Source organism: Etheostoma spectabile, chromosome 7, assembly GCF_008692095.1.
Source record: "Etheostoma spectabile isolate EspeVRDwgs_2016 chromosome 7, UIUC_Espe_1.0, whole genome shotgun sequence".
Lineage (NCBI taxonomy): Eukaryota > Metazoa > Chordata > Actinopteri > Perciformes > Percidae > Etheostoma > Etheostoma spectabile.
Genome location: NC_045739.1, coordinates 27,055,414 through 27,068,378, shown reverse-complemented (window position 1 = coordinate 27,068,378; position 12,965 = coordinate 27,055,414). Strand labels below are relative to the sequence as shown.

Below are 12,965 nucleotides of genomic sequence, written 5' to 3'. Positions count from 1 at the left end.
TAACCCATGTAAAGTCATGCGTTTCATTAATTTGCACTGTCCCCTTCTTAAATAAACTGAATTGAACTCATTGACTGTAAAGTACAGTATATCCTCCAATCAGATACTGCATCCTGCTGGTCACACACACACAATAAAGAGAGACCTTTCATTCTAGGAGCCAGGTTTTTTCTTTCATTGGGCTATTCCAATCAATCAACATGTATTTATATAGCACTTTACATCCAAAGTGCTGTATGCATATACATATCATACAATAAAAAGAATGAAACATAGAAAACAGTCAAATCAGAAAAGGCTACATAGAAACAAAAGGAGGAAAGGTATCATGTCACACCACTACTACGTATTAAAAGCCATTCTAAACAAATTGGTTTTGAGTTTGAACCTAGAAGAACTACATCTGTAATAGTATGGATATCAAGGGGGAACTTGTTCCAGAGTCTTGGGGCAGCAACTGCAAAGCCTGACCCCCCCACCGTTTATACTTGGACCTTGGGACTTCTAAAACCAGGGGCGGATTTAATCATTTTGAGGCCTAAGGCAAACACAGGCATGGGGTCCTCCACAACCCGTGTTCTCCCCCTTTTCAATCCTTATTTATCTGAGAAAGACGTGCTCTCTGTCTCACAGACAGAGCCAGAGTGCTGGATCATCTCCCATCATAACACATTGATTAGGGTGACTGCTACTCACGGGGTCTAGTTGCTGAGTATTATGTGTGTCACTATCTTTCGCTGATGCGCAGTAGGATAATGGAATAGTCCAATGTAGTGGGGACTGGGGGAAGTTTCTCATCATGAATTAAACAATCGGATAGCACTTTAGCGTATCAATGTTTACAGATATAATTGATTGGTGAAAAGTAAGACAACAAATCGTAAAAATAACTTCATGAGACGTTTTACGGGGCCCTTGGTAGCTTGAGGCCTAAGGCAATTGCCTACCTTTGCCTATTGGTAAGTCTGCCTCTGTCTAAAACCAGTTAATTTTAAGACTGCAAAGACCGGTTGAGCTCACGCAGGGTTAAAATCTCAGGCAAATACTCAGGAGGCAGACTGTTTAAGGCCTGGAAAACAAACTATAAAATCAATTCTAAAAACACACAGGGAGCCAGTGTAGGGTGTAGAGAACGGGAGTGATGTGTGCACAGTTCAATGTAAAAGTGAGCATCCGCATTTTGCACAAGTTACAAAGGCCAATACTGAGAAGTTCTGAGATTTGCCTGAGTCCCACCTGCAGCAGCACCACACATGCAGAACCAGGAGAGTGCAGTGACTACCGCAGGTAGAGTCATCTATGTCCAATGACTGCCAGATGCACCGTGTTATTTAGAAATGGTTGCTACAGTCTCTAGCCTATAGGTAGCAAACATAACAGGCATTTCAAGTTCTTAATGTCTTAATATGATAGAATAGAATAGAGGGACATGACACATGAAAGCAATCTTACCGTGTGCTTGATTCATTTTATTTGTTCTGTCTGTAAAAAGTAGTAAATATAATGTTATTGGTATTGTGTTATACATTACATAACCATGCCATCTATTGGATCTAAGATTATTATTTCATGTAACCAAGTCTGCAGCTTGAAAGATGAGAATACATGGGTTTTACAGTTTACATGATGTGTGCTACAGTTGAGTTTCAAATGGTCTTCAATGGTGCATTTATCTTGATGCTTGTAATGAAATGCAATATGTTTATTGATTCAAACTTTAAATTACATATTTTGGGTCATTTGCCTTTCTTAGGTCAGCGGGGCAGCCTGCTTAACTGATTATTATGAACAAACTAGCTGGTTGGTGTGTGTGTGTGTGTGTGTGTGTGTGTGTGTGTGTGGAGTCTGTAATAATCAGTAGTATTTCATTTTTGGGAGGACGCACAACATTTCAAAAAGGAGGTTGGCACCAGTCAGTGCAGTGTTCCCTGTTGAGAAAAAAGTATAAACAATAGCTTTATGAATATAAAATATACAAATGTAGAGCTTAAGATTAATGGATTAGTTGTCAACTATTAGATTAATCACCAACAATTTTGATAATTGATTTGGGTAATTTTTTATGAAAATAAAAGTCAAAAAATCTGATTCCAGCTTGTTAAATGTGAATATTTTCTAGTTTCTTCTCTCCACTGTGACAGTAAACTGAATATCTTTGAGTTGTCGTCAAAACAAGACACCTGAGGACGTTGTCTTGGGCTTTGGGAAAACACTTATCTTCGGACATTATATAGACAAAACAACTAATCGACTAATCGAGAAACTAATCAACAGAATAATCAAGAATGAAAATAATCCCCAGTTGCAGCCCTATATCAATTTGAAGAGAAATAAAATGTAACAAGTACCTGTGGTGTCGTAGGGTGGAGACACCTCCACCAGATCACATCCAACAAGGTTTAGACCACGACAGCCCCGAATAATCTCAAGTCCCTAAATCCAACCAAGATAACCAAAATATATTAGTAGTCATACAGCCGAGAAAATTCACTTGTGTTGAAAAAGAACCTCCTAACAGTTACAGTATTGTGTGGAACTACTGGACTGAAATGCATACTCGTAATATGCTAAAATGGTTTAAGATTAAAGTCATAGAAGCTAGTTTACAGGGACCGTGTTTACCTGTATGGGAGTAAGCCCTGCTATCTCTGGGGTGCCTGTTCCCGGGGCAAAGCCTGGGTCAAGAGCGTCGATGTCGAAGCTGAGGTACACTGCACCGCCGCCCATCTGGTCTCTGACCTCAGCCATCACAGGGGCAAGAGATTTGAACCAACACTCTTCTGCTTGTACCACACGGAAACCCTGCACAATATACACATCTTCTTTTTTACTTAAAGGTGCACTCTGAGTTCCTGCATGGCTTCAACTCAATTTCGTTTTTGTCTCAAATCGTTGGCATCTCTTCTTGATCTGCTGGCAGCCTGCCCCCTGAATACACGGTGAACAAGCCCGGTCTCTGGAGACAACCCTAGGCCTGTCACCATAACAACTGTTAATGGACGATAAATTGTCCCAGAAATTATCGCGATACATGATAATATTGTCGTGGACTCACAGTCTGCACTTGAATGTGCAGACTGAATGCACTTGAGTAAAAACAAAACAGTAAATAAAATGGAAATTAAAAACCACACAATCAAAAACAATAACTAAAATGGAAATTAAAAACCAAACAACCAAAAACAGTAAATAAAATGGATGTAAACAAAAAAAATATTAAACATTAGGTTCAGACATAAAGAGTGCCAAAAAGATGAAGCAGATGCCTCAACGGGCCATATATGACCATATGCAAAAAGCTTTAAAAAAAAATATCTCCAGCATAAAGCTTTCATGTTCACATAAAGCAAAAGTGAATTGCGGTCTATGTCCACAGCAGGGTGTGCACCAAGGATTAAGACAGACAGACAGACAGACAGACAGACAGACGACAGAGAGAGAGAGAGAGAGAGAGAGAGAGAGAGAGAGAGAGAGAGAGAGAGAGAGAGAGAGAGAGAGAGAGAGAGAGAGAGAGAGAGAGAGAGAGCATTCGTTGAAATGCAAGCTTTTTGACAATCCCAAAGGACAGCATCTCTTTATTAATGAAGCGAAACTACACTGTCTGTGAGTGCGCACCATGTTGCACTACCCTGTTTGTACTTTGTCAGAGATTGTGTACTGTCAGGAAGACGGAGATGGCCCATCAACGACCTTTGTAGTTTTTCCCCCAGCTCAGAGAACTGCAGCGGATGATTGTATTTTAGGTGCATATGCATGTTTGTTCTGTTGCCGTGTTTAGTTGCTACCGTCTTACAACAAATGAAAGATACCGGCTCGCTCCGGTTAAGTGGGGTCACCGCGGTCATTCGCTTTGAATCCCAAGTGCTCCCACACTGCACCTACCATCCATCCATCTCTTTTTTTAATTCCTCCAACTCCTTCACTAGAGTTTTCTCCTAACGCATGTTTGTGTGCTGCTGCGCTTCCTTGTGTGTTTGTGTGTGTGTGTGCACAGCTGTGCATTAGCCTAGGCACATTTTACGAATGCGCTATTAAAATAACGATGAAATGCTGTGCTATTGACTTTAGGCTATGGGCGCAAAGATTACCGTACAGTGGCTCGCATAAGTTTACACACCCATGCTAAAGTTGATTAAAAAGATGAATTAAAATTTTTTTTTTATCTTATTGCCTTAATTCAAATTGTATTTGTGAAGGAATAATGTATTGTAAATAAATCTTCCTTCCTAAATTCTTCCTTAAAATACAGGAGGCATAAATATACACACCCCTATGTTAAATTCCCATTGAGGCAGGCAGATATTTATTTTTAAAGGCCAGTTATTTCAGGATACTATGCATCCTGATGAAGTTCCCTTTATTATTTAAAGCCTTTGGAATTAAAATAGCCCCCCAAATTAGACCACGGAGGCCCGTTTAATAAGATTTCGGCCCAGGACCATAGGAGTTTTGCTTTTAGATGTTTTATAACAGAAAGTGTAGGAAACTCTTGACAAAATAATCGTGCATTTTATCATTGTGTTAATTATAGTTAGTGAAGATTTTGATGAAAATATGGTTCCTCCATTTTCCTGGGGACCCCATCAAGGACCCACGGGGGTCATTATGGGAACCACTGACTTAAATAATGCAGCTGAACCAGAATGTTGCATTGGTCTGAGGCACTGCCTTGCTGTACGTTATATCTAGCAGAACTGCAGTGCTGTAGCAGGTACCTGCGCCCGGCTCCATTCATATGAATCTGCAGAGTAGCCTGAACCACGCAGCCCGATCTGAACCACCCTCTTGCAGTCCAGTAGCCCTTCCTCCACACAACGTCTGAATGGAGTCCCATGTCCAATCTTCTCCCCCAAGACCACATCACTGGTGTCAGCATGAGCATCCACGTGGATCAGTCCCACTGGGCCATGCCTGGCAAATTATTACACAACAGGCTGAGTGAGGCAAGGACAACAGGGTGTGAAAAGGGTTAAGAAGTAGATAAAGTTAAGAGTTCAGGTTGATGTGGGCATACAACTACAAACAATGTACAATGCAAACAGCCCCACGCTTCCACATGGAGCAGAATAACATTACTAATGATGATAATAATGCTGAAACAACATTTATTGGTTCTGGCTCCTTAAATGTGAGGGTTTACTGCTTTTCTCTTAGTTGTTTTTATTATTATTTTTAATTGAATGTACTTTTGGTTTTAGATTGTTGGTCATACAAAACAGACATCATTTGTTTTTTACTTTTACTCATAGAATAAATGATGAATCAATTAATCTTAAAAAGATTTAAAGGATTATTTGCTAATGAAAAGAACCCTAATCTCTTTACATTTTTGTTCACCATGGAAACAAGGAAAACGTCCTGTCTAAACTTGTCCAGGCAGCGTGAACTGTTCATATAATATATAGCGTGTTTTGACCCTGGCAACGAACTTACTTCTCAGCAACAGCTTGCAGGATTGGATATGCAATTGTGTGATCGCCACCTACAGACACCAACAACAAACATGAACAACAGTTTATAAGGATATTTAAATAGCTAATAAATGTACAAAAATAGCAACAAAATTTACTATGACAGATAAATAGATAGTTAGATAGATAAATAGATAATTGTCATTCAAGCATGTTAAAAACATGACAGAATGGAAGTTGTCACACAGACTCAGCAGAGTACACAATAAATAACGATCTAGAATAAAACAGTATACATAATCTAAAACCTATAATAAATAGAACACATAGTTAAAAAGCGAGCAGCAGTTAAAAGATTAGTGAATCAGTAAGCAAAAACGTGATTGGGCAGATTTAAGATGTGGGTGATAAGCCTCACAGCCTCTGGGAAGAAGCTGCACTTTAGCCTTGTTGTTCTGCTTTCAGGCTGCGCAGCTACCTTCATAGTCTCTCATTGCCAGACCCTCCTCCACAGCGCAGCAAATTTGTGTTTTAGTTCTGGCTAGTCCATACAGTATTCCGGGATGGGAGAAAAACGTGCTCTGGTTTGTTGGCAACAATCCAAAATTGTCATGGGTGGCGCTAAGCGTCGGACGGAGCCACGGTGCCGCTGCTGTCTTGAGAAGGAACTTGTTTTGGTGGAACGTGTACATTCAAAAGTGGTTTTAGTTGTGCAACAGAAAACTTGGACAGATAGTCTAGCTAGCTGTCTGGATTTACCCTACAGAGATCGGAGGAGCAGGTAACCAGAGTCCTCAAAAATCCACCGGAGTTGAGAATGCCAACACAAAGGAAGTGGAAGATAACTGGCATGCGGCGTAATTCCCCGCGGTACCTGAACAATCTCCGAAGTGGAACGACATTGATATTGACCGTCTGTCTAAGGTGAAAAAAAGAATGTAATCAGGTTTCTTTGTGATCCTCTAGTCACTCTCACCCATAGTCAGAGGAATACAGCCAGTAGCCAGGATCTTTCTGTAGGCCTCCCTGATGCGTTTGCAGGTGTCCTTCAGGTCATACACATTGACGTTGACGTCCCCAATGTCAGCCACCATGAGGGACTCGTAAGGCGCTGCCCTGGTGCCGCTGTTGTAAGATCTCAACATGGCAGATTCCACTCGGATCTGCCGGGGACCAAACCTGCGGCGAGGGAGGGAAGATCTGGTATTTCATTTCAGTGCTGTAGAGCAAACTGGAACAGTTGGGACTGTTATTATCAACATATGTTTACTCAAGTACAAGGGCAGAGCAGGGGGGGGTGGCTTCTGGGGCTCCAGCCCAGAATGTTGACTCAAAAGCCCGAAATCTTTTAGGTTTTACTACTACTACAACAATGGCCATGGAGAAATCTAATATAATTGAGTAAATGTTCTTCTGTTGCCCTTATATTTAAATCAGATTATTGACCACATTTACTTGGCATTGCTGGAGATCCTTGATTTGCATTTAGAGCAGCCAAGATTATGGGATTTTGAGTCAATCTGAGCCGATTTGTCAGCTAAACATTCATTCTGTGAACTGTACCCGATAGCAAAACAAAAAAAGAGTTTCAAGTAATGCTTGTTTATGCTAAACTCCTACCCTACCTGTTATGTAAGTTAAAAATAGTAACAAGTTTTGCCTCTTTTTAGGTAGCAGGAGTGAAAATGCATCCTCATCATTTGTTGTGTTCTGGTTTCAGAATGATGAAGACAGTTGGATACAAAACAGAAAATAGGTTCTACATCATGTCCCCCCCTCAAATGATGTACAAATTATCAGTCATTCTATTATCATATGATCTATATGGTTTAAAAATGTCCTTATAGCTGCTGTACATGCTAAAACCATAGATATACAGAAGATATGTTTTATATCTATGGGTCAAACAATCTCCCTGTGGGAGCATGCTCCCCCCAACCACTGTAGGTTTGGGCTGAGTTCCTAATGCTTACTGCATCTGGCTACACTCCTGCTCATGTAGCTACACTACTTAAGAGAGGAAAATATTCTACTTTTCCTACTTTACATTTATATAACAGCAATACGTATGTGTTACTTTTCAGGTAAAGCTTAAACAAACAACATATGATGACTTTATACAATAGAAAGCACTGGAACTACCAAGCAGTATTTTGAAGTCTTTATCTTGAGAATAATATGTATAGGATAAATAAAACACTCGAAATGTTACAAATCTGCACAATGCAATCTGAATGCAGTTCTTTTCCTTGGAAAGTACTTGTAATGGAGTATTTTTGTAATTGCTGCTTTTACTTTACTTAAGTAAAATATGCCACCACTACTTCCACTATTGATAATTCATTATAGGCCTACAACTTACAAATAATAAAAACATTGCAATAGGGATCCCGTTTGCAGGCACTACATGGCCAGCAGCAACAGGTAGCAGCAGAGACCCCCCCCCCCTCCTCCTCCTCCCACCTTGCTCCGGGTCGGTTGGAGGTCCCGGTGTCAATTGGGACCCCGATAAACGCCGCGTCTAGCCCGTCCGCCGTCTCCTGGAAAGGTAACTTGGCCATGGTGGGGATCCCCGACACCCGGGCAACAAACTCGGCGCTCGGCGGCACATTGTACCGTTTCCCCGAGCACTTTCTGCTGGAGGGTCTGCTCAGACGTCGTCTGTCGCTGCAGAGAGACGAAGTTGGACGAGGTAGAAAGAATAAGTCCGCTGCAGTCCCTCTGGACACGCCTGGTAGTTTAAGGGTTCTCCAAAATGAAAACATGCTTGTTTTGAGTTCTGAGTATGTGCGTTGAGTGACAGAAGAACTCCTGCTGCTACTTTAAGTGTTTCCTAGTGGGCTCGGAAAATTCTGTATTAGCCGTAGCAATACTGGACAGGATATGACATAAAGTAGGCTTCACCATGCAAGGCTTTCCGCTGCTGTTAAATGCACCATCAGATCAAATAAGGGTCATTCATATTTTGAGCTGTTAAATCGTGTGAAACGTTTTGTGCACACAGATGTAATTTTAACTTGTGTAAAAAGGTTTTACCGCTGTAACGTTGCACGTTTAAAAGCAGAGGTGTCCAAATTCTTTCATATGAAGGGCCAAAATGGATCTGGATGGAAGACAACGGGCCGAAAATAAATGTTGATGTTGTGGAACACCGTAATTCTTGCCATTCTTTGTAGACAAAACATGCGTATAAATGGGAAGTTTAACAGCACTGTGTTTTACATTGCCGTTAAACTCAGATTACCTTTAACTGCACAAAATGTACGTTTCGTAGTCATTTCTTTTAAAATAAAAGGAAAATAAGCATGAGCATGTCAAATCCATGGCGGGTAAAAACAAAGAGAACGAACTTGGCCCGCGGGCCCCAAATTGGGCAGCCTTGTTTAAAAATGTTGTGCTGCGCACATTTATAATTTGCATGTGTAAAACCTTTGTGTAGCTGTGGTATTATTTTGTGCATGTGTAATAAAATCAACACGTTTCCCATCTGTGTGTCCAACCTTGAAGTTACAAGCTACACAATACGATTTATTTAGTTTTTAAATTTCTATGGTTACAAGCATTTGTGCGAAGATTCTCTAAATCTATCCTCTTTGTCTAAATCCTACACCGTTCAGATGTACACGCTTCTGTTTCCTTTTTTCAGGATGGCGAAGGCATGTCCCACCCTACTCTGCCTCTGATTGGCCCACCATTGTAGTCTCACCCAACCCTAACCAATCCCACTCCTCATGCCTAAAGCCTAATTAAATTCACCCAATAGAGACAACGAGTAGGTCTAGGCTACTAGCCAATCAGAGTCTGAGTAGGGCGGGTCAAGCCTTCGCCGTCCTAGGAAACGCAGATTTGCAAAAGTTGCGGCAAAAGGGGGAGGGTGTGTAAATGTGCGCACTTCACCTGTCCTCCTCAAGAGGCAGAGCTAGTGCGGTACATCAGCAGATCCGCTGCAGACCCCGCGCACCTCGGACGCAAACACTCCCCAGACTTGTCTCTTTACATAGCATAATAGCGACAAGCCATCATGGTAAGTGCGGTTTTGAATGCCATTTCTAACATGTTATTCCCATATGTGTTGTTTATCGATGATAGTAGGCCTAGGCTATAGGCTACTAGGCCTATAGGCCTATTGAAAGGGATGGGGAGGAAAATTAGTGTCTGTGAGATTTCTCCGATTTTGCCTTTTGTTGTCTCGCCGTATTCTGCAGCCCATATAAATCGTTATATTGGCAATATTCGTGCTGTCAGAACACAAAAATCGTGTGTTTTTCACGTATGCATTCCTGCACGACTCACGCCTTAATCCTTCTCTGAGGTTGTTCGTCTAAATCTTCTTAGATCTGCTTGACCACATGGTTGCACACCAGCTTGATATTTCATATAACAGCTTTTATATAGGCTAGGTCTACATTTATGTTACATCCAGTCAGTGCTCTTTGTTCTGAAGACAATTTTATGTGAGATGAAAAAACATCTTTCACAGTCTTTGTGTGTAGCCTATCATATATTATTCATATCATTATTATCTGTAGGCCTACTTGAATGAATAAATAAAATAGAAATGAAGAATGACACATGATGTCAGGTGGAATGTAGCTTTTTAAAGAGACAGCTCTGGTCGTGTCTGACCTAGATAATCCTCTCCCAACGGTGGCTAATCCTATGCGCAGTCGCAGTAGCAGTCTTTTGTCGCAGCAGAAAATGGATGGGTTCGTGTAAAATGAATGATAGACTGAACCACAGTCAGACATGGTATCACGGATAAGACCTGGTGCAAACAATAAAAAAATGTTATGCAAGGAGAGAAGAATTATTCAAAGTGGGCCTAGTCTGTGCTGATCTGTAGCATCCATTTAAAGGTGCTCTCAAAAAATCGTCTATTCTATTTTAATTAGCAGCAGTGGTTGTGGTTTCCTTTGTCAGCACTGCAACGATTCCACATTATTTAATCCAAATCTTCTCTCCCCCTCTCCTCCCTCACCCCCTACCCCACCACACCCCAGCGTGAGTGTATCTCCATCCATGTCGGTCAGGCCGGAGTCCAGATTGGCAACGCCTGCTGGGAGCTTTACTGCCTGGAACATGGGATCCAGCCGGACGGGCAGATGCCCAGTGACAAAGCCATCGGAGGAGGAGACGATTCCTTCAACACCTTCTTCAGTGAGACCGGAGCTGGAAAGCACGTCCCCAGGGCGGTTTTTGTGGATCTGGAGCCCACTGTCATCGGTAAACTCTCATTATAGATGTATAGATATAGATATAGATATTGCATATGCACAATCAGGGGCGATTGCAGGATTTTTGGGGTGCCAGGGAGGGACAATCATATGTCAGAGGGAGCCAGTGCTACCCCGTGTCTCTCGTCTAGCCCCGCCCCAGTGCACAATATATCAGTTTTTTTTTTAAATCGTCATGGCAACATCAACTAGCACAGGGCGCAGCGACATATCACAAACAACACTTACACTTTTTTGTGTTAGTGTGTTAAAACTACAGTTTAAAATGTAACTAATTAGTTTTTTAGTACTGCCTTTAATGTTCAATTCAATGCAATTTGTTCAATAAAAGAGTGTTGGAAATTAGTTCCTTTCATTTGTTTTAAATTTAACAAGCAATTTGTTGTATTTTAGCAGAATGTTGAAAGCAGCAGGATGCAGAACTGAGTACAATTTGGTATCTGTTAATATTCATCAAATTATCGCATATTGCACATTTTCCTCATATCGTGCAACCCTAATCTAATCTAACATCTTCATTTAATTGAGTCAAAGCCTCAGTTTATTTCTGATTGGATGTGTTTTTAGATGAGGTGCGCACCGGGACCTACCGCCAGCTGTTCCACCCTGAGCAGCTGATCACCGGTAAGGAGGACGCTGCCAACAACTACGCCCGCGGACACTACACCATCGGCAAAGAGATCATCGACCTGGTGCTGGACCGGATCCGCAAACTGGTGGGGAACTAATATCAGGAGGGATATTTTCCTAATTATGATTTCAAATATTTAAATGAAATGACATAAGTATATCACAGGGGGTTTGATTAATTTGATTAATTGCACAGCCCTAAGTTGCTCCCCCAGTTTTATTATTTATGTATTTAATTATTATCTGCTCTAGTTTTTACTACGTTTTAGATGCAGTAATGGTAATAACAATAATCCAAAAATGATGTGAAATTTTATTTTTTCAATTTTTTTTTTTTTAAATGTAACATTTTCTTGAGGGAGGACCCTTAAACCCACCGTCAAATACGTGCATCTAAGACTTCCAGGAACAGGGAGAACACTGTATCATGTGGCCACTGTCTCTCCCTCTCTGTCCCCAGGCCGACCAGTGCACCGGCCTTCAGGGCTTTCTGGTCTTCCACAGCTTCGGAGGTGGCACTGGTTCTGGTTTCACCTCCCTGCTGATGGAGCGTCTGTCTGTCGACTACGGCAAGAAGTCCAAGCTGGAGTTCTCCATCTACCCAGCTCCCCAGGTGTCCACGGCTGTGGTCGAGCCCTACAACGCCATCCTGACCACCCACACCACCCTGGAGCACTCTGACTGTGCCTTCATGGTGGACAACGAGGCCATCTACGATATCTGCCGTAGGAACCTCGATATCGAGCGTCCCACTTACACCAACCTGAACAGGTTGATCAGTCAGATAGTGTCCTCCATCACTGCCTCCCTTCGTTTCGACGGTGCCCTCAATGTTGATCTGACAGAGTTCCAGACCAACTTGGTGCCATATCCCCGTATCCACTTCCCTCTGGCCACCTATGCCCCGGTCATCTCTGCCGAGAAAGCTTACCATGAGCAGCTCTCAGTGTCAGAGATCACCAACGCCTGCTTTGAGCCAGCCAATCAGATGGTGAAATGCGACCCTCGCCACGGCAAATACATGGCGTGCTGCCTGCTGTTCCGTGGCGATGTGGTGCCCAAAGATGTGAACGCTGCCATCGCCACCATTAAAACCAAGCGCTCCATCCAGTTTGTGGACTGGTGCCCCACTGGTTTCAAGGTGGGCATCAACTACCAGCCACCCACTGTAGTTCCTGGTGGAGACCTGGCCAAGGTCCAGAGGGCTGTGTGCATGCTGAGCAACACCACTGCTATTGCAGAGGCCTGGGCTCGGCTTGACCACAAGTTTGATCTGATGTACGCTAAGCGGGCCTTCGTCCACTGGTATGTGGGTGAGGGGATGGAAGAGGGAGAGTTCTCCGAGGCCAGAGAGGACATGGCAGCTCTGGAGAAGGATTACGAGGAGGTGGGAGTCGACTCTATTGAGGGCGAGGGAGAGGAGGAAGGAGAAGAGTATTAAAGGAACACAAAAGCACCAGTTAAACATAAGCACAGAACTGTTTGTCTATTCATTACCAGCTTCGTTATGTTCAGAGTAAAAGTCTGGCTCTGTCCTAAATAAAATTCCTGTAATGTGAAGTTGTTTGTGTTATTTATTGAACCTTTTTGTGAATACTAAAGAATAAACTATAAGTTACAGGTGTCATTTTATAATCTTGAAATACCAAATCCTATACCTTTGGATGTCATCAGATGAATTGTAGATATG

At 42.2% G+C, this 12,965-nt stretch overlaps 2 protein-coding genes across 2 annotated transcripts; one reads left to right on the top strand and one right to left on the bottom strand.

Annotated features, from left to right (window-relative positions):
* Nucleotides 1–313: 313 nt before the first annotated feature.
* agmat (agmatinase (putative)) lies at nucleotides 314–8,248 on the bottom strand. The gene is made up of 7 exons (XM_032519916.1): nucleotides 7,875–8,248; nucleotides 6,388–6,590; nucleotides 5,434–5,482; nucleotides 4,716–4,911; nucleotides 2,623–2,802; nucleotides 2,349–2,433; nucleotides 314–1,928 (listed from the first exon to the last, which is right to left on the bottom strand). Exons 1-7 carry the CDS (start codon nucleotides 8,174–8,176, stop codon nucleotides 1,855–1,857), a joined length of 1,089 nt encoding a protein of 362 aa, XP_032375807.1. The 5' UTR covers nucleotides 8,177–8,248; the 3' UTR covers nucleotides 314–1,854.
* A 991-nt stretch (nucleotides 8,249–9,239) lies between these two features.
* LOC116691965 (tubulin alpha chain) lies at nucleotides 9,240–12,835 on the top strand. The gene is made up of 4 exons (XM_032519901.1): nucleotides 9,240–9,435; nucleotides 10,412–10,634; nucleotides 11,213–11,361; nucleotides 11,736–12,835. Exons 1-4 carry the CDS (start codon nucleotides 9,433–9,435, stop codon nucleotides 12,714–12,716), a joined length of 1,356 nt encoding a protein of 451 aa, XP_032375792.1. The 5' UTR covers nucleotides 9,240–9,432; the 3' UTR covers nucleotides 12,717–12,835.
* Nucleotides 12,836–12,965: the final 130 nt, after the last annotated feature.

Excerpts from the sequence above, each read along its gene's own strand:
- LOC116691965 (XM_032519901.1), top strand. Across the intron at positions 10,635-11,212 it reads TCTGGAGCCCACTGTCATCG|ATGAGGTGCGCACCGGGACC; the intron begins GTAAACTCTCAT and ends ATGTGTTTTTAG. Across the intron at positions 11,362-11,735 it reads TGGACCGGATCCGCAAACTG|GCCGACCAGTGCACCGGCCT; the intron begins GTGGGGAACTAA and ends CTCTGTCCCCAG.
- agmat (XM_032519916.1), bottom strand. The coding sequence starts at position 8,176 with ATGTTTTCATTTTGGAGAACCCTTAAACTACCAGGCGTGTCCAGAGGG. Across the intron at positions 6,591-7,874 it reads TCCAACCGACCCGGAGCAAG|GTTTGGTCCCCGGCAGATCC; the intron begins GTGGGAGGAGGA and ends CCCTCGCCGCAG. Across the intron at positions 5,483-6,387 it reads CTGTATTCCTCTGACTATGG|GTGGCGATCACACAATTGCA; the intron begins GTGAGAGTGACT and ends TGGTGTCTGTAG.